We start from the raw sequence: 24,308 nt of genomic DNA, 5'->3' as shown, positions 1-24,308 counted from the left end.
GGCCTAGGGCACATCCCTATTTAGAAGGTAGTAATGAATCACTTTAATGAATTACCACAGCTTGTATGGTGAGGTATCTTCTACAGTTCATTGGCAAGGAGTTCCAGCAATAATGTTGAAAAATAATACGTTCCTAAGTCAGTATGCTGTACACGCAGAACTGGCTGCACTCCCATGCATTTGCTGAGCTTATCCTTTGAGCTGGTAGAGATTGCAGTTTTGGGAGAGGCTGTGGTGATTAATCTGATCAACATGCCATTCATCATCTTACGCATCACTACCCCAAATATTTCCATGCACAGAATGGGTGTAAATGTATTGTGTTAAGGAAAGTGTTTTTGAAGGGTGGAAAGCCTAAATGGGGTTGACAAGTGGACAACATTGTTATGAACTTTGCTGAAATTCTGCACAATGGAAAAAGATGATCATGAAACCCAAGTTTTGATCCTGCTCATTTTTCCTTATCTGCTCAGGCCATCTACTTATCTTCCCCTTTTCTTCCACTTATTTCTTCCCCTGATTTTGACCCCCTGCTAACAAATCTCATTCATCCTGTTAATTCTATTCTCCTCACACTAGCTCTCTCCCTCCCAAGTCAAAACAGCTCACCCAGTGCCTGCCTACCTCTACACCATTTCATACTCTTCACTCAGCCACAAGCACAAAACATTTTCCTTCTGCCCTATTGAAAAATATTGATATTCTCTTATTGGGTTACAGTGTGATTAAAACTGCATTTAAAACATGAATTATAGTAGATACATATATAATTCATTTATTTATGCATTTGTTAAAAACACTTGATAGTTACATTTATAGTATTACGTTAAAGAAGCTGATAATTTTATATAATATTATGTTATAATGAATACAACTGATAAAACCAACTATTTGCAAATCTCAGTTAATAGACTGGTTGAAGATCTGCATTTTTTGCTTTATGTCAAGATTTTACATTATGCATTGAAATTTACTTTTGATTTCAATCTCTATTTCTTAATGGATGGAATCATTACAGTTCGAAAGCACTTCCTTTCAAGATGTGCTTAAAAAAGTCTTCAAAAGATTTATCATGCTATCTCTTGTAGATTAGCACAAAAACTGCAAGTCACTCATATCTTTGGTGGATGCGGTGTGTGACCTGGTCCTCGATTGGAGTTAATGCTGATCTGGGGGCATCGTTCTGTCAGAAACCCCTCTAATTAAATTCTGCCAGTTGAATTGGGTACAAAATATCTTGTTCTAGGGAACTTCTAAGATGTGACCCAATCTCCCCCTTTTTCTAGTAACTACACACCTTGGTATACCTCCTGCACATTCTTAGCCCCAATGGCAGGCCACAAAGAAATATCTTTCCCCATTTCCTGGTCAGCCTTACCAGTTGCCATGACCAGAATCAGACATTATAGGCCACAGACACATTGCTTTCCTAAAATTCAGCTGAAGATCCCTCTTAATAATGCTGATGCACAGATTTGTTAGTTGTTAGTGATTTTTACAGCAGTACTTCCAGAATTTGAAGGGGCTTTATCAGAAAGAATATCACATTTATATATTTATTCATGCCTGCCAGTTTTAGACAATTGTCCAAGACTATAACTTACCCGAGCCATTAGGGCACTTGGCATACATTAAATTCAGTTTGGTCTAAAACTGTAAGGTGAAAATGAAAGCGGGTCGCAAATGGCATAGCTACTGTCTCACAAGGTGAGAAACCAAGATTTAAACATGATCTCAGGTGCTGCCTGTGTGAAGTTTGCACATTTTCTCCGTGTCTGCCTGGATTTGCTCCCAATGCCTTGGGTTCCTCCCACATCCCAAAGACATACAGGTTGGTAGGGTAACCCCACTGGGTAGGTGGTTAGTACAATCTGGGAGGGGATGTGAATGTGTGGAGAATATAAGTGGGATTAATGTAAGATTAGCTCAAGTGGGTGCTTGGAGGTGGTGCGGATTCCATGGGTGAAAGGGCCTATTACTGTGCTACTTCACGCTATGACTAATGAGTTGAATGTACATGATTTGAACTTATCATCCATCCACTTATATACACTCAGCGGCCACTTTAGTAGGTACACCTGGACACATGCTCGTTAATGAAAAATTCCAATCAGCCTACAATGTGCCATCAGCTCAAAGCACAAATACATGTAGACATGATCAAGACAGTTGTTGTTCAGACCAAACATCAGAATGGGGAAGAAGTGTGATCCAAGTGACTTTGACTGAGGAATGATTGTTGGAACCAGACGAGGTGGTTTGAGTATCTCAGAAACTGCTGATCTCTTTGGATTTTCATTCACAATGATCACGCGAGTTTACAGAGAATAGTGTGAAAAATAAAAATAAAAAATCCGGTGAGTGTCAATTCTGCGAGCAAATATGCCTTGTTCATGAGAGAGGTCAGAGGAGAATGGCCGGACTGGTTCAAACTGACAAGAAGGTGACAGTAACTCAAATAGTCACACGTTACAGCAATGGTGTGCAGAATGGCATCTCTGAATGCACAACACATTGAACAGAAGTGGATGAGTTACAACAGCAGAAGACCATGAACATACGCTCAGTGGCCACTTTATTAGGTAGAGAAGGTATCTAACAAAGTAGCCATTAAGTGTTGTTTCAGTTCATTATGAGCAACTAATGATATCTAAAGCCATGTACTATTATATTCATTTCAATATCTCTATCATGGTTCTTTAAAAGGTAATCATTGTAGCTGTAACTGGCACCTGAGGCTCACAATTCTATTTACAGCTCATTTACATTACCCAGCTTCCAGAAAGCAAAAACAATTCTGACTGCACATATGAATCAATTAACACTATATTAGAATTACCCATGGAACAGACTGGCAATGGACTTATTACGTGACTCAAAGGTAGAAAATTAAATTCAAAGACTAGCATCAAAAGAAACAGATGCACTTTTTCGTGGATTTTCCTAAAGTTTTTGAGAGTAACTGCTCCTCTATTTTCCACTTACATACTTCAGTAGTTGTTTAAATCAAAGTGGATTATTCATCACAATTGCTCTCTGGGAGAACATAGCCTTGATGCCATATGTTGGTGGAGCTAGCACAATGGAATAAGATGCAGAACAAACCTCAGAGTTCCTGCAATGTTGCCATTCTAAACCCCAACAAATACATTCCACGTTTTTATTTATTTATTTATTACATTTTTAAGAGAATTACATAGAATGAATAGAATGTTAGAATAGCAAAAAAAATGTCAAAAAAGTGAAAAAATTAATACTAGCCCTCCCCCTCCCCTTAACCCTCCCCCCTTAAACCCTTATATAAGAAAAGAAAACAAAAGAAAGAAAGAAAAGAGGAAAAAAAAGATTGCCTGGATATCGGTGGATCCCCACATGCTCCATGGAGTTCAAAATAATTTTAATTTTAATTTTCCCCAATTACTATAATTTTATCTTCAAAGGACCTATATATTTAATCCTATCTTTTGTAGATAGGGGTGCCAAAATTTCAAAAATATATCATATTCATTTCTTAAATTATAAGTAATTTTTTCAAGTGGAATGCAGCTGTATATTTCATTATTCCAATGATCCATAGTTAAAAAATGAGTCTGATTTCCATATATTCCATGTTGATCTCTTGATGCTGTGCCTTTTGATCACACCCCCAAACAGTGACCTGTATGACACAAAGCTCTTCTTCTGCTTCCATATGACAATCACTTGCTGCCCAAAATCATGATTTTGCTTATCAATGCTTTCTGAATGGTTTGTCAGGAAAAATCCTGAGTCTGCAGACTCAGACAGATTACCAACTCCTAGTTTTACATATGTATAACTCTCAGAATGGAGCTGGATTTCCAGGTATAGAGCTGTTTAGAACTTGGATAGGTTTCTATAAGTGTATTCACTTTTATTTTCTTTATAGAATAGCAAAATTGAAATAGCCAACACCTAGCTAAAACTAGGTGAATAGAACACCTATTGCCATTTCACAGATAAGAATTATTTTTGAAAACCCGGGTCTCAGCTAAAGATGACTAGACAGACAGTCAAAAGAAGAAGACTTCTCAAGGAATTGTTTTGAGAACATCTAAGTTTCAGAAATGCATAATTTTCTCTGACTTTTTAAATTTCTTCATTTATAAAGAATTTACCTGGCTGGCTCCACCTGGTTTTATTACACAACGAGACTTAAGAGTGAAATGCTCAATGACAACAACTAAGTTGTTGCAATTTGTTATCATTCTTGAGCAAGATGTTCTATTTTTTTCATAAAATCAGCAGCATGAAACTTCAGAAGCAATCATAAGTAGATCAGTATGAATCCACATAATTAGTTTTTTGGTGGTCCTGAAAACAATGTGTTGAGTACTTCTGCTATGTTTACGAAATTACATTTACGAGTATCTGAGGTTCCTGAAAATGCCCTGACATATTCGTCACCAGTTGTTGAAATATAAAGTCCTTCAGTTTGGCTGGCAAAATAGTATTGAACATCTTCAAAGGTAATACAGAAAACGATAATGTACTAATTATCTAAATGTTTTAATTTTGACTACCAGTAACTAGATTGCTGTATCAGAGAGAAATGAGAGCCTGTTATATTCTATGCTTGATTGGAATGTGGCTCCCTCTGAACGCTGTCTCTGAGGAGTTTGTGCGTTCTTCCCGTGACCATGTGGGTTTCCTCCAGGTGCTCTGGTTTCCTCCCACCATTCAAAGATTAAAGGTTAGTAGATTAATTGGCCATGTGGGTGCAACTGGGTAGAGTGGTCTCGTTGGGCCAGAAGGGCCTGTTACTGAGCTGCATCTCTAAACAAGATACAGTGATCAGACCTGAAGGCTTCTTGATTTATAGAAAGGTCCGGACTGCTGATTTGCAAAAGCAAAAGGTGGAGGTGGAGGCGAGTATTTCACGATAATTTCTTGGTGGTGCTCCAATGTGGCGGTTTTATTGAAATTGTGTTCCCCCCGACTTGGAACACATAATGCTCAAGTGCCGTCCAGTCTATTTAACTAGGGAGTTCTCATCTGTGATCCTGAATGCAGTATACGTACCATCAGCGGCCGACTACAATCAAGCGCTCATGATACTGCATGATGCTGTCTCCAGACAAGAAACAGTCTATCACGACACATTTCATATCATAGTAGGAGATGGAGGAAACCCTTGACCTCGCCAAACCTACAGGAATACCACGAGAGAGACCTCGCTTTCAGTAGAAGGAAAGCCAGCACCCTGCTGCCTCACAGACCACACAACTACATGATCAACCTTCTCCTGGGCACCAGCCCTTCCCATGGTTATCTGTTCTCTCTCTCACCTCCTGAGACACAAGCCATGAATGACTACATCGCCGAAGTGTGGCTTCATTTGACTATCCAAGTCCCTAGCCATGCAGGACTCTTCTTTGTCAAGAGGAAAGACAGGGGACTTCGTCTACCATGGACTCAATGGAATCATCATTAAGAACGGTAACCCTCTGGTCTTGATGGACAGCACATTTAGAACATTCTGCAGGGCCCAGATCTTCACCAAACTGGGTCTATGAAGCATATACAATCTGAGTCACATCAATCGGGGGATGAGTGGAAGACGGCATTCATAACACCGACTGTCCACCATGAATACTTGTTAATGTCTTTCAGACTTTCTAACAGTCCAGCCATTTTCCAAGGCTTCATTAACGAGATCTTCCAAGACGTGCCACACAAGTATGTGTTCATCTATCTTGATGACATCCTCATGTTTCCAAGGGCCGCCCAAGATCATGTTATGTTCACTCAGTCCTTCAGCATCTCCACGAAAACCAACTGTACTGCAAGTTTGGAAAATGCCAGTTCCACACCCTAGTCATTTCCTTCCTGGGTTACTTCCTTTCACCACAAGGCATAACCATAGACCATGCTCCCTCAAACAGCACATTTCAGGCTTTTCCAACTTCTACCACTGATTCAATAGAAACCTCAGCCAATCACTGCTTCTCTCACCTCCCTCACCAGTTATCTATCTCATGGATAACCTGGTCTGCTGCCGTGGACCATGCTTTCGAGGAGTTCAAGAGACGCTTCATCACTGCTCCCATTCTCTGCCATCTGAACCCCACTGGACCTTTTGTGATGGAGATGGACACATTTGATATGCACACTTGGGTCATCCTCTCCCAGTGAGGACCGCACTGGAAGACACACTCTTGTGCCTTCTTCCTGCACAAGTTCAACTCCACGCAACACCATTATGGAGTAGGGGACAGGAGCTATTTGCCATTAAATGGGTCTTGGAAGAGTGGAGACAATGGCTGATGGGAACCACTGAGCCCTTTCTGATCTGGACTGACCACAACAACCTCATATTCCTACAACGGACCTGTCAACTCAAGCCACATCAGGCGCACTGGACCCTCTTCTTTGAGCATTTCAACTTCATCATCTCCTACCGATCTGGCTCCAAGAACATTAAGGCAGGCACCTTATCACAACCTTCCAATACAAGTGAAATGGAGATTGACCCTCAGCTTATCATTCCATCCTCATAGATTCTCGCTCCGATCACCTGGAACCTTGAGAAGCAGATTTATGGGGCCCTATAGTACGAGGCTGCTCCAGCTTACACACCTGACAACTGCTGCTGTGTGCTCTGAGGGGCTCCAGTGGTCTTACTTCTCACCCCTCTCTGGCCATCCAGGCGCATGGTGGACTCTGGACTTTTTGCAATGCCAGTTCTGGTGCCTCACCATGATCACAGATATATATCGTTTTGTTACTGCCTGACCTCAATATGCCCTTTGGTTATCTGGGCTCCAATGGCCCTTTCCAGTCCCTCAGAATCTGTGATCCCACACTGTCATGGATTTTATCACAGGTTTTCTCCCTTTTGATGGGCCATGGTGGTCGTAACAGTGGCAGACTGGTTCTCCAAGGCAGCCTACTTCATTGTCCTCCCTAGACATCTGTCCGCTGCTGAGACGATGGATCTGGTTCTACACCAGGGAGGCCCCATCCGCTAGGGCCCTGGTTCACTGCTGTCAGAATGCTTGGAAGAGGGTAAAGGGGGCTATCCTAGCTGTCAACCATGTCTACTGCTGCCAAGCAAAACGCCAGTGGTGCCCAGCCAGACTATTCCAGCCTGTGGACCATGTCAGTTGTCCACCCAAGATCTGCCCCGTGCACCAACACCCACAAACTACATCAGTCCAGTAACTTACCATCTCCAGATGCCACCATCCCTTAGCATCACCAAGGCAGCCTACTTCATTGTCCTCCCCAGCTACCTCCCACATGTCCTGCCTCAAGCCTGTTGTCCATGGGCTACTCAATCCACCTGAGCCTGGACCTCTGGACCCTAGGCTGGTGGAACGTGGCCCAATGTACATGGTTCACCTGTTGATGGATTCACATGGTTATTCATTGTGGTTTACTGGAAAAGTTATGGCCCAGAAGAGAGGTCTTGGGTGTTGTCCAGTTACACCTAGGCACTATCACCCATCAAAGAGTTCTGCCAGACTCCTCCAGATCATTCTGGGCTATCAGGAGCTGGCCATAGAAGGGGCACAGTCCTGTCAGGCCTTGTTGCCTCCTGTTTAGTATCTGTTCAGTCTTGTTTTGTGGTCCCCCATGGCTTGTTATTTTGCGGTTGATTATTAAAGATATGGCTCACCGCTAAATCGTCTCCGCTGCTCTGCTTTTGGGTCAAGCCTCCTCGACATTTCAGGGATCAGAAGCCTACTAGTGACTCTTTTTCTTATGTTCTACAATTCATCTTGCATTTTAGTTGCTTTTAGTTTTTATATAAATCTCAAATTTGTTAACAAGCTACATGGACACATGGAAATATTTTGCAAGGAAAATTATTTCACAGAAAAGGAATCAAGCTGTCTGATGATTTGAGTAAGTGCAACTAGATTTCCAGGATGAAAAGAGCAATCAACACATGTTTCACCTAAAGATAATCAAGTTTGAATCAGACTAAAACAAAGATCAATGCTTCTTCTAAAAGACAGTGTAAGGAAGCAGAGAAAAATCAAAGGACAGAAATGGTCATTAGAGACAGTATTTCTTCTTAGCCAACCTGGTCCTTATTCTTTAATAGCATTTAGCATTTTCAAGAGAAATTCTTTTCAAAACAAATTAATTGAAGAATTTACTTCAATTGTAATTTATGACAAGTACTTCCATTTTCTGTATCGACAAACCACATGCTGGAGGAACTCAACAGTCCAGGCAACATATGTGGAGGGGGAGGAGGAAAGCTTATTTAAAGTGGGCATATCTTGAAGAGACTTTGTTGTGAAGTAGCAAAATGGAGAAATAAAATCCATATTCCAGATCTGTAGCATTGTATGTCTTAATTTTCTCATTGTTACCAAATGCAAACACTTCTCATTTAGTTTTTAATGGTAATTTTAAAGCTGGTTTCTTTCCTTACTGCTTTGTAAATCTATTATAATTTCTCTGAAAATAATTCACAATCTTGAGGATTTTGCTATTATATTGCTCCTTAACTTTTCTGCTGCAGTGAAAAGTGCTAATTTCTCAAGCCTTTCATCATAAATGCTGTATGATAAAATAGTTTAACCATACATTAAATTTGATACCACTGTATCATTCAAAGGTGAGATATTAGTCAATATTAGGTACGCCATTGATATATCATACAGGTTCACAGATCATTTACCTTGGCTACTAAATCTTCACATGAATAAATTTGACAGAAAGGTTATATTCATATCTTGCAGGAAAATACTGGCAGTTCTGGGCAGATTGCTGGCAGTTTTCCATGGAAGTTCAGAATTTTGATGCATGTGTGCATGAGCACATAAGTCAAAAATCTGCTGGAAGCTGTTTGCTAGCAATCTCACAACATTGCATATGACTTCCAATGGAGTCTAATGAAAGAATGTAGTTTCCATGGTTCCCAGCAATCATGTTGGGGAATCTGCTTGAAGAACCAGTTCCAGTTTTGATCTGGCTTACAACATTCTTTTCATTTTCAAAGGTTACCGCTAATAATTGATATAGAATTTTTAATCATTATGTAACCTTTAAACTTTTGATTTTTGCCACTATATTCATTTTAATATTTTAAATGTTTTCACTGTAGAAACATTTAGCATTTTGACAATGTTGACAGCCAGCTAAACCTGAGTTAGTGCCTTAGCCAGCAGTCAAAATGTTTTCATGGGTGGAATTTGTTCTGGTCCTTTTCCCCTCCAGATGATGAGAGTGGCAGAATGGAAAACCCTAGCATTTCCCACAGTCTGCTTATTGAGTTAATCACCAGCAGAGTCCAGCAGTAGTCAACAATGGCCCATAATTCACCAGATTCAAATTCTGGGATACTGCTTCTCTCCCTAACTTTTCTGGAAGTATCTAATCTGAGCTCAATGCTTTCCTACAGCATGGATGCTCATGAACTGTATGGTCAGATGATTCAAATGTAAGAAAAAGTTGCCTTAGCAACAAAAAGAGACATTTTAACTACCAGCTTTTAAATAGCTGTGGCAATCTGATTAGTATGCAAGAGGGGTTCACCGTGTGGTGAATCATGCTTAAGGCATCATGAATGTGTGGGATAGGCACAAAGGTCCTAACATCATTTTGGTTTGTATATGCGTTTATTCATATAGCTACAAATCATTTAATTTATTATCAAAATGTTTGCTGAAATAAATCCACAATTTAAGGGAGTATTTATTAGTTGAAGTTGAATCATGGAGCTATTGAATTATCTTAAGTGCACCAAAGTCTTTACATAGGAAACTTAAAACAAAGCTAAAAGAAAACTACAGCAATAACAGTGCAATGAGGTTTTGTTGTCTAAGTGAACCATATATCAGTATTCAGTCAGCTCCTTAGGCCTGATGTGGACACTTGTCAATAGATAGACAGGAACAATTATTCAAAGTGAATGGACAGAAGACAGTGATCAACAACAACCAATGAAATACTGCGTCAGGAAGTCAATGAAGATAATTTATATAGGCAAGATTGTTTAACTACTATACAGAGTAAAAAAAAATTAAGCATTCACTCTTCTTCACAGTGACACTGAATATAAAATCATTAAAAAGAAAACCTTTTAAAGTTAGTTGCTGAATCTAGCAGTCCTAAGAGCCTTTGTGCAGTTTATAACTGGAAAATGTGATTCCTGATCTACGAATTATCGGGTAGAGGCACTCCAATTCTCTTGCCAAAGGCTGCAGATGAACTTAATACTTAACAGCATGACAAATGAGTGCTTACATTCTTACAGCCTATAATCAAGTCTATGTTTTGTGACATGATCTTATCATCAAGCTGATAGCCTTTCGATAGACAAGAAAATCAGCACTATTTAGCCAGTTGTTTAGAATGATGGAAACTTCAAACTCATGAAATAACACTTCATGATAACAGAATCTGTAATATTATACCCCAATTGTGTTTTGATCAAAAATGAAATAGCAATGACGGATCAGATTATGTTTGTAGATCATAAAATAAAAACCAAAGCAATAGTGTCTGACATCCCTTACACAGAAAGTCATGAGCCAACTTTTCTCCTGAATTTCAATCATTCATTTCAATACACAAGCATCCTTTTCTTGCGTGTTTTTGTGAATCGTATATGCATGGGAATCTGTCACATAGTTCCAGAATAAAGCTGCTTCTTCCGAGACCAAATAATGGGTCAGAAAGTTTCATTCGAATTTTTATCTAAATTTTTGATCTGAGTTTCTCAAATGCCTACGATATGTTAAGTTTGATGTGTGTGCTTTTAACAAGATTAAATACTTAAACAAAATGCAGTTTTTTTCCATAGGATCTTAAAAGATATTGCACCTAACTCATTAAGATAATTTTCAGAGTTTGTTATGAAAACTGAAAACATAAATATGTCACAAAACTGTTTTCCAAGAAATACTTCAGACCAATCATCTCTAAACTTTGAGATTAAGCTACAGTATATGGATTTATTTTATGTGCATATGAACCTGAACTAAGTAACATTCAAAAACTGTGTTTTGTATCTGCAAAGAAAGAATAATTAACATACCTGGAATTGGAATAATGGGAATGCTTTCGTTAGGAACCACCCGTGGTGAATTGCTATCTTCCACATAGAAGTGCGCTGTTTGAAAGCACTTTCTGGGGGGAAATAAACAATGTGGTTATTTTATTGTAAACTACAGGCACTGAAAAACTTAAAGCTTTGAAATAGTGGATGCTCATAAACAAATCCCTGGCACATAGCTATCATTTACATTTGCTTTACATTGTCAATCATTCAAATGTTTCTGAAAGACCTTTGAAAAGAATCATCAAAGAATTAAAATGCCTGCTGATCTAAATTCCTTTCAGCTTTTGGAGGTGCACAAAGGCAATATCCATTTGTTTTCAAACTTAACACGATGATACTCCCATTTTTTAAGATAAAGTTTTCAAAAATAATAAACTGCCTGCCTATCATTTTGAGGACATTTGGAGTACTAGAAAATACTGAATTATAACCACTGAGATACTCTTAAAATTGTATGACACTCGGCCTGGGGCCCAAGTGGGATGAAAATATTACACTACAGAGAAAGATTCAAGCAAAACAATTCCTGATAGTTAAAGAAGCGTTGCACCACAAACCTCCCAATATTTTACCTGTACTTGATGCAGAGTAACGAGCACAAATTGGTCATCATTGAGAAAGCACGTCCAACGAAAGCACAGAGAGCTGCGAACAGTCTTTGCATGGTGATGTTGACTGAAGCTGGACTCTAAAACTCCAGCGTCATTGCTCATCTGATTTAATGACTTTCCATGGGCTGGAACTGAATATCAAATGAGTCTCTCCATGCTCTTGTGACAGAAGGAGGGACTGCTATGTTCATCAGGGTCTTCTAACAAAGGGATTATTACACTACAATGAAGCCCTTAATAAACCATTTGGGAGCACCTGCACACAGCCCTAATGTTGCCGCCTCCTGATTCATGTAAATTTACTGTTATCACACTGAAAACAAAAAAAAAACTGTCCCTTATGTTTTTTCCAATGTACTGTTTTGTTACACATGGTGATCTCACACTTTATAATTGCTGAGCTGTAATTACTGACTGGCAATTAAGGCACTCAGTATAACTCAACCACAGTTAAAGATTTTTATTATTTTTGTTGAAATCTAATACTGCACAAGACACCAAATAATAAAATGCCTGATAACAAGAGGGTACACAGAAATAAATAACATTCTCAAATCTGATTCAGCTGATTGAGAAGCTATATAATTCGAACACCACAAAGATATATAATTTTAATTTCCCCCTTAGCAACAGTATTAGCAGCATTTGATTTTTTTCCTGACTTCTCCAGTTGAGTTGGAAAAAAAACTATTCAATTAAATTGGTTAAATTACATTTTGACAGGGTTAATATCAAATTAATCAAATTCATAATATATTTACCAATGTCATCTTTTACAATTTGGAACTGATGACATTAAATGTGAACAGCAAAGCTAATTATTCTTTTTATCATAATCATAAGACCATAAGACATAGGAGCAGAATCAGGCCATTTGGCCCATTGAGTCTGCTCCACCATTCAATCATGGCAGATCTTTTTTTATCCACTCCTCAGCCATAAACTCACTCCATAAACCTTGATGCCATGTCCAATCAAGAACCTATCAAGCTCTGCCTTAGGTACGTCCAATGACCTGGCCTCCACAGCTGCCTGTGGTAATAAATGCCACAAATTCACTACCTACCTCTGTCAGCATAGCAAATGTGAATAATAGAAAAAGAGAAATATGACTCAGTGTAGATCTGCAAAATTGATCTCAAACTATTGTGTGGGCTTAGTATAAGGTCAACCAAAAATAATTAGATCTCAAAACATAATCTCAAATTTGCCTGCCCACCTGAGTGGAATGGGTCAGGTTCTGCTCTCTCACTCTCTCTCTATTATTGTAATTTATAGGAATTTTTATGTCTTGCATGTACTGCTGCCACAAAACAACTAATTAATTTACTTAATCCAGATGTGGAGGGCCTTTCTCGCTGGGATGATAATTCCAGAGTCTAACGGAAATAAAAGCAACACATGCAAGATGCTGGAGGAACTCAGCAGATCAGGCAGCATCTACGGAAATAAACAGATAGTCGGCGTTTCGGGCCGAGACCCTTCTTCAGGACTGAAAAGGAAGGGGGAATATGCCGGAATATAAAGGTAGGGGGAAGGGAAAGAGGCGAGCTGGAAGGTGATTGGTGAAGCCAGGTGGGTGGAAAAGGTTAAAGGCTGGAGAAGAAGGAATCTGACAGGAGATGAGCGTGGACCATAGGAGAACAGGAAGGTGGAGGGGACCCAGGGGGAAGTAATAGGCAGGTGAGAGGAAGTAAAAGGACAGAACTATGAACCCAAACTCTAACGGAAATATGAACTTAAGAAACAATGGGAAACCTTGCTTTGAAAAGTACCCAGTAGTCTTGACAATTGGCAAAATCTTGTTCCCAAGTTTGGTAGCTTTCAAAACTATCAAGTGTTTTAAAAAAATGAAACAGGGAAAACATTTAAAATAATTTGAAACCTCAATAAAATAAAATAACTTAAACAAAGAAAGAATTCACCAGTAACTTTTCTTCCCTGTAGCCTTGCAATCCCCACTGAAATCAAGGAGCTCATGTCTAACCTCAGCATAAATCTGGTAGAACATGCGCAACATGGATCTCCACCAATGGATTCCATTAACCCTTCATGGTCCATTAAAAGCAGGCAGAATTTACCAGTAAAACCCAGGGTAACGTGTGACGTTAACTGAGCAGGTAGGGTCTGCCGTGGAAGAAGTCAGAAGGTTGGCATCAGAAATTGGCTGACATATAATCTAAAGACATAGAGATCAGTAGGGTCACTCCCTGTTAATTCAACACTTAAGGCTCGGGGGTGCCACTCTCTCTTCATTCCTTTGGGTTGAAAGGAGATGGGTAACACCTACAGCAGTCACAATGACCAGGACAACCAGCAGCTGTTGAATACTGGAGTTGAGTGGAATTGTTCTTGGAGTCTTTTGTTAGCCCATGAGGTATACAAACCCCACAAATTCTCTGCATAGTCCTGCTGAAAACTGCACTTCATCAGGAAAGTTGCTGCTCCCTGAGCAGACTTGGTGCTTGGCAGCCAAGGGATATTGCTTCACCCGTGGGAGCAGCTCTTTTAAGTTACTGCTGTCTTTTAACGTGAAGGTGTTACTGAAGTTACTTGCCAGTCTAGAATGGCATGCCACTTTATTAGAGCAAATCTGTTACTTGCCATATATATCAAGAGCAAAGTGCTGGAGCCTTGGAACACGCTCTGGAATTCACTCAAGCCCACAGCATGATAGACAGCACTTAGTTATCTACTAGGGCACCAGAGGTGATTATTGTTGGTATGAAAAGGGAACTCTCTACTCATACAACTGCTGGGTAGTATCACTGAACAATGTTGCTTTGGCAATGCCAATTTTTCAGACTGCATCCAAAGCACTTCCATCTTGAAATGCTCATCCACACTTGCATTTAATCCAGCCATCTACAAATGCTGAGAATGGTTGCTGGGGGCAGAAATACTTCAACAAAATATGTTTGTTATTACACATTTGCCACTGGAATATCAAGTACAATAATTAAAATGGGACCACCCAAAATAAAGTAGGAGCTTACTACTGACAAACTGAAGCAAAGATTTAGATGTCTTATTCAACCTAAAGAAAAACCTAGGTCTCACTGGTTGCTCTTGCAGTGAGAATAAGCAAGAAGTCACTGGACCTACAATGAAATTGAGTGTTATATATTGTCAGATAGAGAAGCAAATATTATGTCAGAATTGAGGGGATTGGAAAGGCTATAAGAAAATATAACACAGAAATAATGGAGAATTGTTGAACTTTTACCAATGTCAAAATCAGACACTGTAGGAGTTCTAGAATATGGATAGTTCAGCAATCCATCACATATCTTTCTTGCTTCAAAATCTCACAAGCAGCTTATAACAATGCTGGTATAAAATAGTTCTTCCCTCTGCTTCCTCTTTCAGCAGGACCTCCAGAGAAACTACAGAGAGGTTTATTTCCTGAACATTGCAGATATTTCCCTTCTTTGTGGTAAGAGTTCAATTATCCTTTAAATAGGCTTCTGGACGATCAGTGGAAGTTGCTCCAACAAACTTGGATGGAGTCCAGATGCAGCAGCCAAACAGATGGGAATGCCAATGATTATCATGAGCCCAGGAAATTAAGGGACTAGGTATTGCAATGAATGGCTCATCACATCAGTCCCCAGCCTTGCCAGGACCAATATATCAGGACGTGACAGATTATTTAGCTCTTGTTTGAATGGGAACAGTTGAAATCATGTTGGTAATTCCTTTTAGAAAATTACTGCATGCAAATTAACAGTGACTAGACTTCAAAAAGTATATCAATAACGATAAACTATTCTGGTCTAAAGATGCTGGAAGGCACAAACAGTGTGCAAATATATTGCAGCAATTCACTAAGGCTTCTTTGACTCTGGTCCACCTAATGTCCACCCTAAGAAGGGAGGAAAAAGAGCATGAAAAAAAATGCATGCAAGTTTCCATCTAAACTACAAATGATTCTGAATGATCACATTTTGCTGATCCTGAATAAACCCTACTTCAGCTAGGGAAAGCCATATACAAAAATAAAACAAACAAAAACAGACCTGTCTGCTTCAGCTAGAATGAGTTCTGAAATCACATTGTTAACTATTGCTCAAAATCTGGGATTTAATTAACATCAGGGCCTAAGTCATTGGATCTTTACTGGGCCTGAGCAAGATGGGTAAAGGAAGAAAAAAGTTTTGTTACACATCACTGATTTGAGTAGTATTTGAATTATTCACCCTCCATTACTAACAAACTGTGGCATCACTGTGCATTTGTTTTTCTTTACTAATTCCTTTCACACTTGCAACAGAATGGAAACACTGTTGTTTCCATGAAAAAATGGAAGCAGATGCAGGCCTCCCTTCAAGTCGTGCACTATCCTACTTGGGCTTGTTAAGTCTCTGTCAGACTTGTTCACTAACCATGCCTAACTGTGCTTACTCATAGGGTCATACAGCATGGAAACAGGTCCTTCGGTCCAACTAGTTGATGCCAACCTACCCAAACTGGTCCTACATGTCAGTGTTTGGTGCAACACCTTCTACACCTTTACTATTCATGTACCTGCACAACTGCCTTTTAAAAGTTATTATATCTGCCTCAACCACTTCATCTGGCAGCTGATTTCACATAAATACCCGCCTTAGTTTGCCCCTCAAGTTCCTCATAAATTGTTCTGCTCTTCCCTTAAACCTATGCCCTCCAGTTTTTGATTCCCCAATTCTTGGAAAAAGACTAAGTCCATTCTAACCTAACTAAGCAGAGATGGTGAAACTGTGAGAAAGTGATGGCATCCTATGAGACTCAGGGCAGGAGGAAGTGTAGTCAAGGTAGCTATGGGAGTCACTGGATTTATAGTAAATATTAGAAGATAGCGTGCCTTCTAAAATGGAGACAGAGGGATTAAGAAAATGGACAATTTGTCCATGTGAATTTGAGAGCAGGGTAGAATTAACTGTGAAGGTGATAAAAATGATGCAGGAAGCAGCACCAAAGCAGTTGTCAATGTAATGTGTGAAGAGTTGGAAAGTGGTACTAGAGGAAGTCTGGAAAGTTCATTAGCAAAGTTGATTAGTTTAGCTAGGACCCATCTAGGTGGCTATGGCTACAGCTTTGATTTGTGGCAAGTGAAAGCAGATATGAGTTCTTCAGGATGAGAACAATTTGAGTCAGACAGAGGAGAGTGTTAGTAAAAGGAAATAAAAGAGAAGGCTTCATCAACTACAATGGAAGGAAAGCCAGTATCACATCCCCATTGATCCAATCAACAACAGCACGATCACTCGAGTCACAAATGCTTCTTCTAAGATAGCTGTTCTGGCAGCACACTCTTCCCGTAGCTGAAAATTACCCTCTACTCATTCAATTGCACCTTGGCAGAACTTTTCCAATTGAGGGTTAATACTTTAAATGATCATAATCCAAGTCTGTGCAAGGTCTCCAACAGCAATCCCAAGGTCTCCAATAGCAATCCCAACACTCTGACCCTGCAGAGCTCTACAGTTCCAAAATGTAACCATCCAGCAATATTACCAGATGGCTGCAAAGGAGCAACATGTGGTTCACAGCACCTTCAGGTATTCAAACAGAAATATTCAACCATGTGTCCACCAGCAGCTTGCCACTTGCCCAGATATTAAAAATGGGACAAAAGTACTTTTACCAGGCTTAAGTATTCGATATTTCTCAGCTCTCCCTGAAGCAAAGTCTTTGACCTGAAATGTTAATTCTATTTCTCTTTCCCCAAATGTTGCCTGATCTCCTGAGTGCTTTTGACATTCTGTCTTTATTTCTTCCTACTCAAGTTGCTCTCAGTGCATAAAGCGTTCCTTTAAATAATGGTAAACGTGACTAAGTGGCTGTGCAATAACTGCCTAAATGTTCGTACCTTTGAGCTCAGGTTTACGTCAGTCAAGCTGCACGAACTGTGATGTCATTAAGTGTGTATCTGAAGCCTGAATAATGTCAAGTGTGCTAGTATGAATGGTAAACAGAATTGCTGATCCATTTTCACAATGAAAATGACTACATCTGGAATTGAATGTTAACAAAACACACTCCAGACTTTATCAAATCTGTACAACTTGCACATAAAATGAGCACTAATCAATGAGTTTATCATATACTGAAACAAAATATGTTCTGTACAGCTTCTGAAAACTGACATTTCAACATTTTATTTGGCAGCTATATATTGCATCTAAATTTATTTTTTCTGACGATGCAGAGACTGCTTTCTTTCCAATACTTTAAAGGGAAATTTGCTTAATAAAGAACATTTATTATTTTATTCACCTAATGATGAACAGATACTTAGGACACTAATAATTTATATTTTCAGTATTAAAGGGCATAGTAAAGCTAACTGATTAAAGATCAAACAGAATATGAAAACTAAAGCCACAGGACAGATGAAAGGTCAAGTCTTTAATTATTTCTCCAAGTTATGCTCCTATTATTTTACATCTAGCTAATTATATCTAACACATCTCTGTACCTTTAAGATCTGGTGAGTAGAAAGAATACATATAAACTATTTGTCACACAATAGGGGAACATGAATTATCATTATTTCTTTACAAAATTACATGATCTACTCAAAAAAGCAATTCTGATTGGAATATTCAAACCTAAATATCTGATTATTTGTGCTTTAATGTTCATGGACATTTGTCTCAAGGGAGACAATCCAAAAATCAGAAGGGAAATGAACCTATCTGTGAGTAATGCCTATGGAGTCTGACTCTGATAATTTATGGAGAAATATAATGACTGCAAAATAAGCTAATTACTTCTGGGTATAATATGTTATCCTTCCCTTTAAATTAAAAAAAAACTGTTTCTTTTTGTCAGCTGATCACTTCTCCATGGGGTAATGTAGTCAAGAGCTATTTCACAGAAAAAAAAGGCTGAGTTGATTAGTGAAGATACAGAATGAATTGGCTATTTCTATTTGTTTGATTTTCTTGGGTAGATAGGAAGAAATATACCACAAGCTTCCCTTAGAAAATTGAACAAATGTAGTTGGGTTGATAATAACATAGATTGAAGGTAAGATTGAGGATGAAGTCTTAGCTGAGATGACGAAGTGTGGCATGAAACACATCTCTCTATTCCAGTCACAGGAAGTCAAAGAAGCAATTATTTCAATTGTTAATATTAATGTATGAAGCAAATATTCCTTATTACTATGGACCATTATACTCAAGAGCCTTCCAACCCACTTCACTACTCAAATATGTTTCTGAATTACCACAATTATAATTTTACCACATACACACAAAGATTTGATTTGTTCAATATTCAAAAGCTGCGAATATTACACAAAATAATCCACAGAAGAACTCATTAGCATTGCAATGAACCCTCAGATAACTGCCTTACAGCTTTCCAAAAGCTGAATGCATTGTTTAATAGTCCAGGAGCCATAGTATGCATCCCAATGGGACCAATATTGCCTTGGGTCTCATCAGCAAGTAGACAGTGCAATGGCGACATATGGGGTAAGGGAAGTTGCTAATGCAAATCACTAATAAAGAAGGATAAATCTAAATTTATCAAATACACAGGCTAGATTCCAATCGTCTTCTTAATCCCTTGAGCATTCTTTATGCAAAATTGGAAAAATAACAATGAAGCATTCAAACCCAATGCTTCAAAAATTGGACTATAATTTTGATATGAAAAGGCAGTAAAGCACTAGTCAATAACATTAATCTTTCAGTTTATGTGGCAGAAACAATAACATGCAACTGTTATCCTCAAAAACTAAAATATTGTTATTACTATAGATTAGAAATCAGTACAGTCTCAGTTTCATTTTATGCTAAAACATCTTTTGCAAACTGCAGTGCATCAAATGTACTCAGCTTAGGTGAGCAAGGCCTAACTGGCTATTACTTCAGGATCAAATACATATTTTTAGAAAAAGGCAGAACTAATTTGATGTTTGTTATAAAAGGTTTTAGTGGAGTCATTACGCTGGAAAGATCATGTAATTATCTGATAGAAGTGGAATTTGAAGGCTCAAATAACAAAGAGGCTTTCTTAACCAGTCAAAGTCTATTTTATATTCTATAAGCCGGCATCACATCAACTGCAGCATATTTTATGTATGCAAACAACCTAGAAAGTTTTCCCAAACTCCTTTCAGTGGGATCATTACCCTTCAACAATGGTTTTATTTGATGTGTTGTCACAATGCAAAAAAAATTAAGGTAATACAATATATGTTTTTAAATAAGTGGGTTTAAAATTCAGTACTGGCACTTTAACATACAGCTAAATGTTAAGCCCTCCAACTTTACAAGTTCTAGTCCAGTGATGCAAGGATGCAGGTTTTCAGATGAAATGTAAAATTAAGATCCTGCATTTCCTTTCTGTGGCACCAGGTCTCCAGCCTCTATTTGCTCTTCAACCAGCATTACCAACGCAGGTCTGTCCATTAATTCATTGCTACTTGTAGGAATTTTCTGTGCACAATTAGGTTCCATTCCAACCATGGCCATATCAGCAAACTAAATAATTAGTCTTAAAGTACTCTGGACATCTTGAAACCTCTATATCAATGTCAGCTCTTTCTTTCTGCAGGAATGGAATGTTCCATCAAACAGATTTTATATTAAAGTACTTATAAAGTTTAAACTAAATTTATTATGTATATGTTACCATATACTACCTTGAGATTAAATTTCTTGCGGAATTTACAGGGAAAAAAGAAATACAATAGTAATTATAAATAACTATATGTAAAAAGACAAAGATTGACCAATGTGCAAAAGACAACAAACTGTGCAAATAAAACAAATACAGAGAACATGAGTTGTCAAAATTCCTTGAAAGTTAGTCTGTAGGCTGGATAACAAGTTCAGAGTAGTGGTGACTGAAGTTATGCAAGCCTGTTCAGTTATTAAAGCTGGTTGCTTGGGACCTCAGGCTTCTGAACCTTCTGCTAGATGGTGGTAGCAAGAAGATGGCAAGCCCTGAATAGTGGGAGTCTTTGATGATGGACGCTGCTTTCTTCTGGCAGCTCTCTGTGTAAATGTACTCAATGGTTGTGTATTTAATATTTTAGAGTAATATTGTAAATAAATGTTTGATTAAGCATTCTCTGCTTTTTTACATAATTCATTACAGGTTGCATGTAACAACTACATGAATGGCATACATCATCACGCCACCACATCATAACTGTGTGCCTTGTTTAAAGTAAAAACGAAACTAAGACACACATCTCCTGGCTCCATGCTTTTCTTTCAATTAGTTTTATGTTTTGAAGTTACAAAACATAACGGGGGAACTTTGCCTGTGAAGGTCTGTTACCTGTAGTCTTTTCTGTTCTTAAGCATTATATTTTCCATAACATAATGCAAACCATTACGATACTGTCCACTGTGCATTTAGAGAAGTTCATATACCTGCATTCTAATTTGCAAAGGTCAATCATTTACATATACTGCTAATTATGTTACTGCAACAATTGTTCTCAGAATACAGTAATTAATTTGAAGTAAAACATAGCAATTATGAAAATCAATATTGTTGCGACTTAAGAAACTCTTCTGTTGACTGGATTAAACAGTATGCATCCTGCATTGGCATGAGAATTTTGGAGACCATATTTGAATAATGAGTGAAAATGCTACATGTTTTTACTTCCACAAAAACAAATTTTAATGTGATCTTGCTAAACATTTCCCCAGCTCTCTCATTTTTTTGAAATGTTTGGTAGATGAAACATTTATGCTAGACCATGATACACATTGTGACCTTTGACATGGGTGGATAAAATTTGTACTTCTGCATCGCAAACCAATATAAAGAACATCTGCATCTGCAGCATACAATGGAATAAAAGCAGAATCATCCAAAACCTTTCACTATGGATAACCACACTAGCATAATCGCTGCACAATTATGTTCACATGTACTCTAGTACATGTGAACAGGATTGTTAAGTGAGACTCACAAAACATCAAGACACCTTTGATCCACTTACACAGAGTCAGTTAATGATGAAGTGATAGCAAGAGCTAACTTTTTAAAAGGACTAGCTAAAATCATTTGAATGCTGATGTTTAGAAGAAAGGCAGTAAAGAACAAAGTTAGTTTTGTCAGGAAAAAAGAGCTTTAAATAACCACTGAAATTAGATTAGTTTATTTTTTTAATGAGGCAAATATTCTGCTTAACTAAAATGTAAAGATAATACATTTACCATTTTATGATGTGTATACTAATTTAATTACAATAAGAATTATAAAATATAACTTTTGTTTGAATTTGTACAAGTCATTAGCAGCTTTTAAAAGCTTTCCTTGAATCAAGTAAGTTGGATTTTTTTGTCTGCAGTACAGCAAGTGGACACTTCTTAAATTCTTGTCCTTTTTGCTCATGGCTTGGACCAGTGAAAATATTTTCAAGTCTTCAAGTTGGTAAAAAGCTTTTCTGGTGCCTCTTTAATGAGGATTGGTCTCCTTGTTTTGAAGATGGAACAGAATCCTCAGGACAAATTCAGCAGCAGGGGGCCCGTCACCATGACAACTGGCAACTTTAATGAATACTGAAAGCTCAAATTAGCATTTGGGAAATAGCAGCTAGAAGTTGCAGAAGAATCTATTGCTTTGGTTACATTGCAACTTGGTTCTCACTACTCACAACTGTACATTACAACACCAATCACTCAATAAGAAATATGCTCCACAACTCTTATGGAATAACTGAGGTAACAGAACACATCATATCCTCTTACATTCAAAATGAAGACAAAACAAACAAAAGCACATGCAAATAATACATGCAATCATCAATATTTTAACATACCGTATACCCCCATGTTACAGTAGTGTTTGGGTGTTCCTAGAAAACCTTGTCAAAAATGGAAAAAAATTGTTGCTTCTTTAACGTTGTTATTTAGCTATCTCTTTCACTGATAAATTCTGTATGAAACCTTTTATTCTTTATCTCAAAATTTTTGGTAAATATGTGTAAATTCCATAAGGGTGAATTTCTATTATCCAAATTGCTGTTATGTGGGGATACACAACATCTTTTTTTTAATAAAATGACAGCTGTCCTCCTGTATGTTCAGGAAATCACATCAATGCTTTTCAAATTTTTTTTGTTCTCAGTGGAGTTTCTTTGGTCTGAAATGTCAGGCTGGAATTGGTTAACATCAAAGTTCAAAAGTTCCAAGTTCAAAGTAAATTTATTATCAAAGTACATACATGTTACTATACAAAACCCTGAGAAACATTTCCTTGCAGGTATTCATGGTAAATACAAGAAATAACAGTAAAATCAATGAAAGACAAATAGGATAGACAGCAACCAATGTACAAAAGACACCAAATTGTGCAAACATGAGGAAAAAAATCCCAAAATAATAATAATAAATAAACAATAAAAATTGAAAAAATGAATTGTAGAGTCCTTGAAAATGACTCCATTGATTGTGGGAGCAATTCAGTGATGGGGCAAGTGAAGCTGGTTGAAAAGCCTAATGGTTGTGGGGTAACAATCTGGTGTATGTCCTGAGGGTCCTGTACCACCTTCTTGATAGCAGCAGTGAGAAGAGTGTATGGCCTGCATTTTGGGGGCCCTTGCCGATGGATGCTGCTTTCCTGCGACAATGCTCCATGTAGATGAACTCATTAGTGGGGAGAGCCTTACCCATTACGGACTGGACCATATCCGCTACTTTTTGCAGGCTTTTCTGTTTAAGGGTATTGGTGTTTCCATACCAAGCTGTGATGCAATCAGTCAATGTACTCTCCACCACACATCTGTAGAAGTTTGTCAAAGTTTTAGATGAGATGCCAAATCTTTGCAAACTCTAAGAAAATAGAGGTGCTGCCGTACTTTCTTTGTAATGGTACTTAAATGCTGGACCCAGAACAGATCCTCTGAAATGACAACACCTAAGAATTTAAGGTTGCTGACCCTCTCCACCTCTGATTCCCCGATGAGGTCTGGCTCATGAACTTCAGGTTTCCTCCTCCTGAAGTCAAGAAACATCTCCTTGATATTGCTGTTATTGAGTGAGAGGTTGTTGTTGTGGCACCACTCAGCCAGATTTTCAGTCTCCCTCCAATTTTCTGATACGTCACCACTTCTGATTCGGCCAATGACAGTGGTGTCATCAGTAAACTTAAATATGGCATTGGAGCTGCGCTTAGCCTCACAATTGTAAGTATAAAGGGAGTAGAGCAGGAGACTAAGCACACAGTCTTGTGGTGTACCTGTGCTGATGGAGGTTGTAGAGGAGGTGTTGTTGGTAATCTGAACTAACTGGGGTCTACAAGTGAGGAAATCAAGAATCCAATTAATTGCACAAGGGGATATTGAGGCCAAGATCTTGAAGCTTATCAATGAGTCTTGAGGGGATGTTAGTACTGAATGCCGAGCTGTAGTCAATAAGGAGCATCCTGATGTAAGCATTTTCGTTCTCCAGATGTTCTATGTTGAGTGAAGAGCCAATGAAAGGGTATCTGTTGTTGGGATGTTGTGACAAATTGAAGAGGATCCAAATTGCTTCTCAGACAGGAGTTGATAAGTTTCACCACTAACCTCTCAAAGCACTTCATTACAATGGATGTAAGTGCTACTGGGCACTAGTCATAGAGACAGGTTACCACGTTCTTCTTAGGCACTGGTATAATTAAAGCAGGTTCATTTCAGACTGCTGAACAGAAAG

General features: G+C 38.3%; 1 protein-coding gene across 6 annotated transcripts in view; it reads right to left on the bottom strand.

The window, feature by feature from the left end:
* The window catches only part of LOC132377830 (receptor-type tyrosine-protein phosphatase gamma-like), a 671,456-nt gene that overhangs the window by 73,019 nt on the left and 574,129 nt on the right, over positions 1–24,308 (bottom strand). For all 6 annotated transcript variants that reach the window (XM_059944246.1, XM_059944241.1, XM_059944240.1 and 3 more), the window contains one exon: positions 11,018–11,109. In XM_059944246.1, the coding sequence (XP_059800229.1) occupies positions 11,018–11,109 (92 nt within the window). The remainder of the gene's footprint in view (positions 1–11,017; positions 11,110–24,308) is intronic.

Source organism: Hypanus sabinus, chromosome 19 (genome assembly GCF_030144855.1).
Source record: "Hypanus sabinus isolate sHypSab1 chromosome 19, sHypSab1.hap1, whole genome shotgun sequence".
Classification (NCBI taxonomy): domain Eukaryota; kingdom Metazoa; phylum Chordata; class Chondrichthyes; order Myliobatiformes; family Dasyatidae; genus Hypanus; species Hypanus sabinus.
The sequence above is the reverse complement of the archived record's forward strand: the minus strand, read 5'-3'. Positions and strand labels throughout refer to the sequence as shown.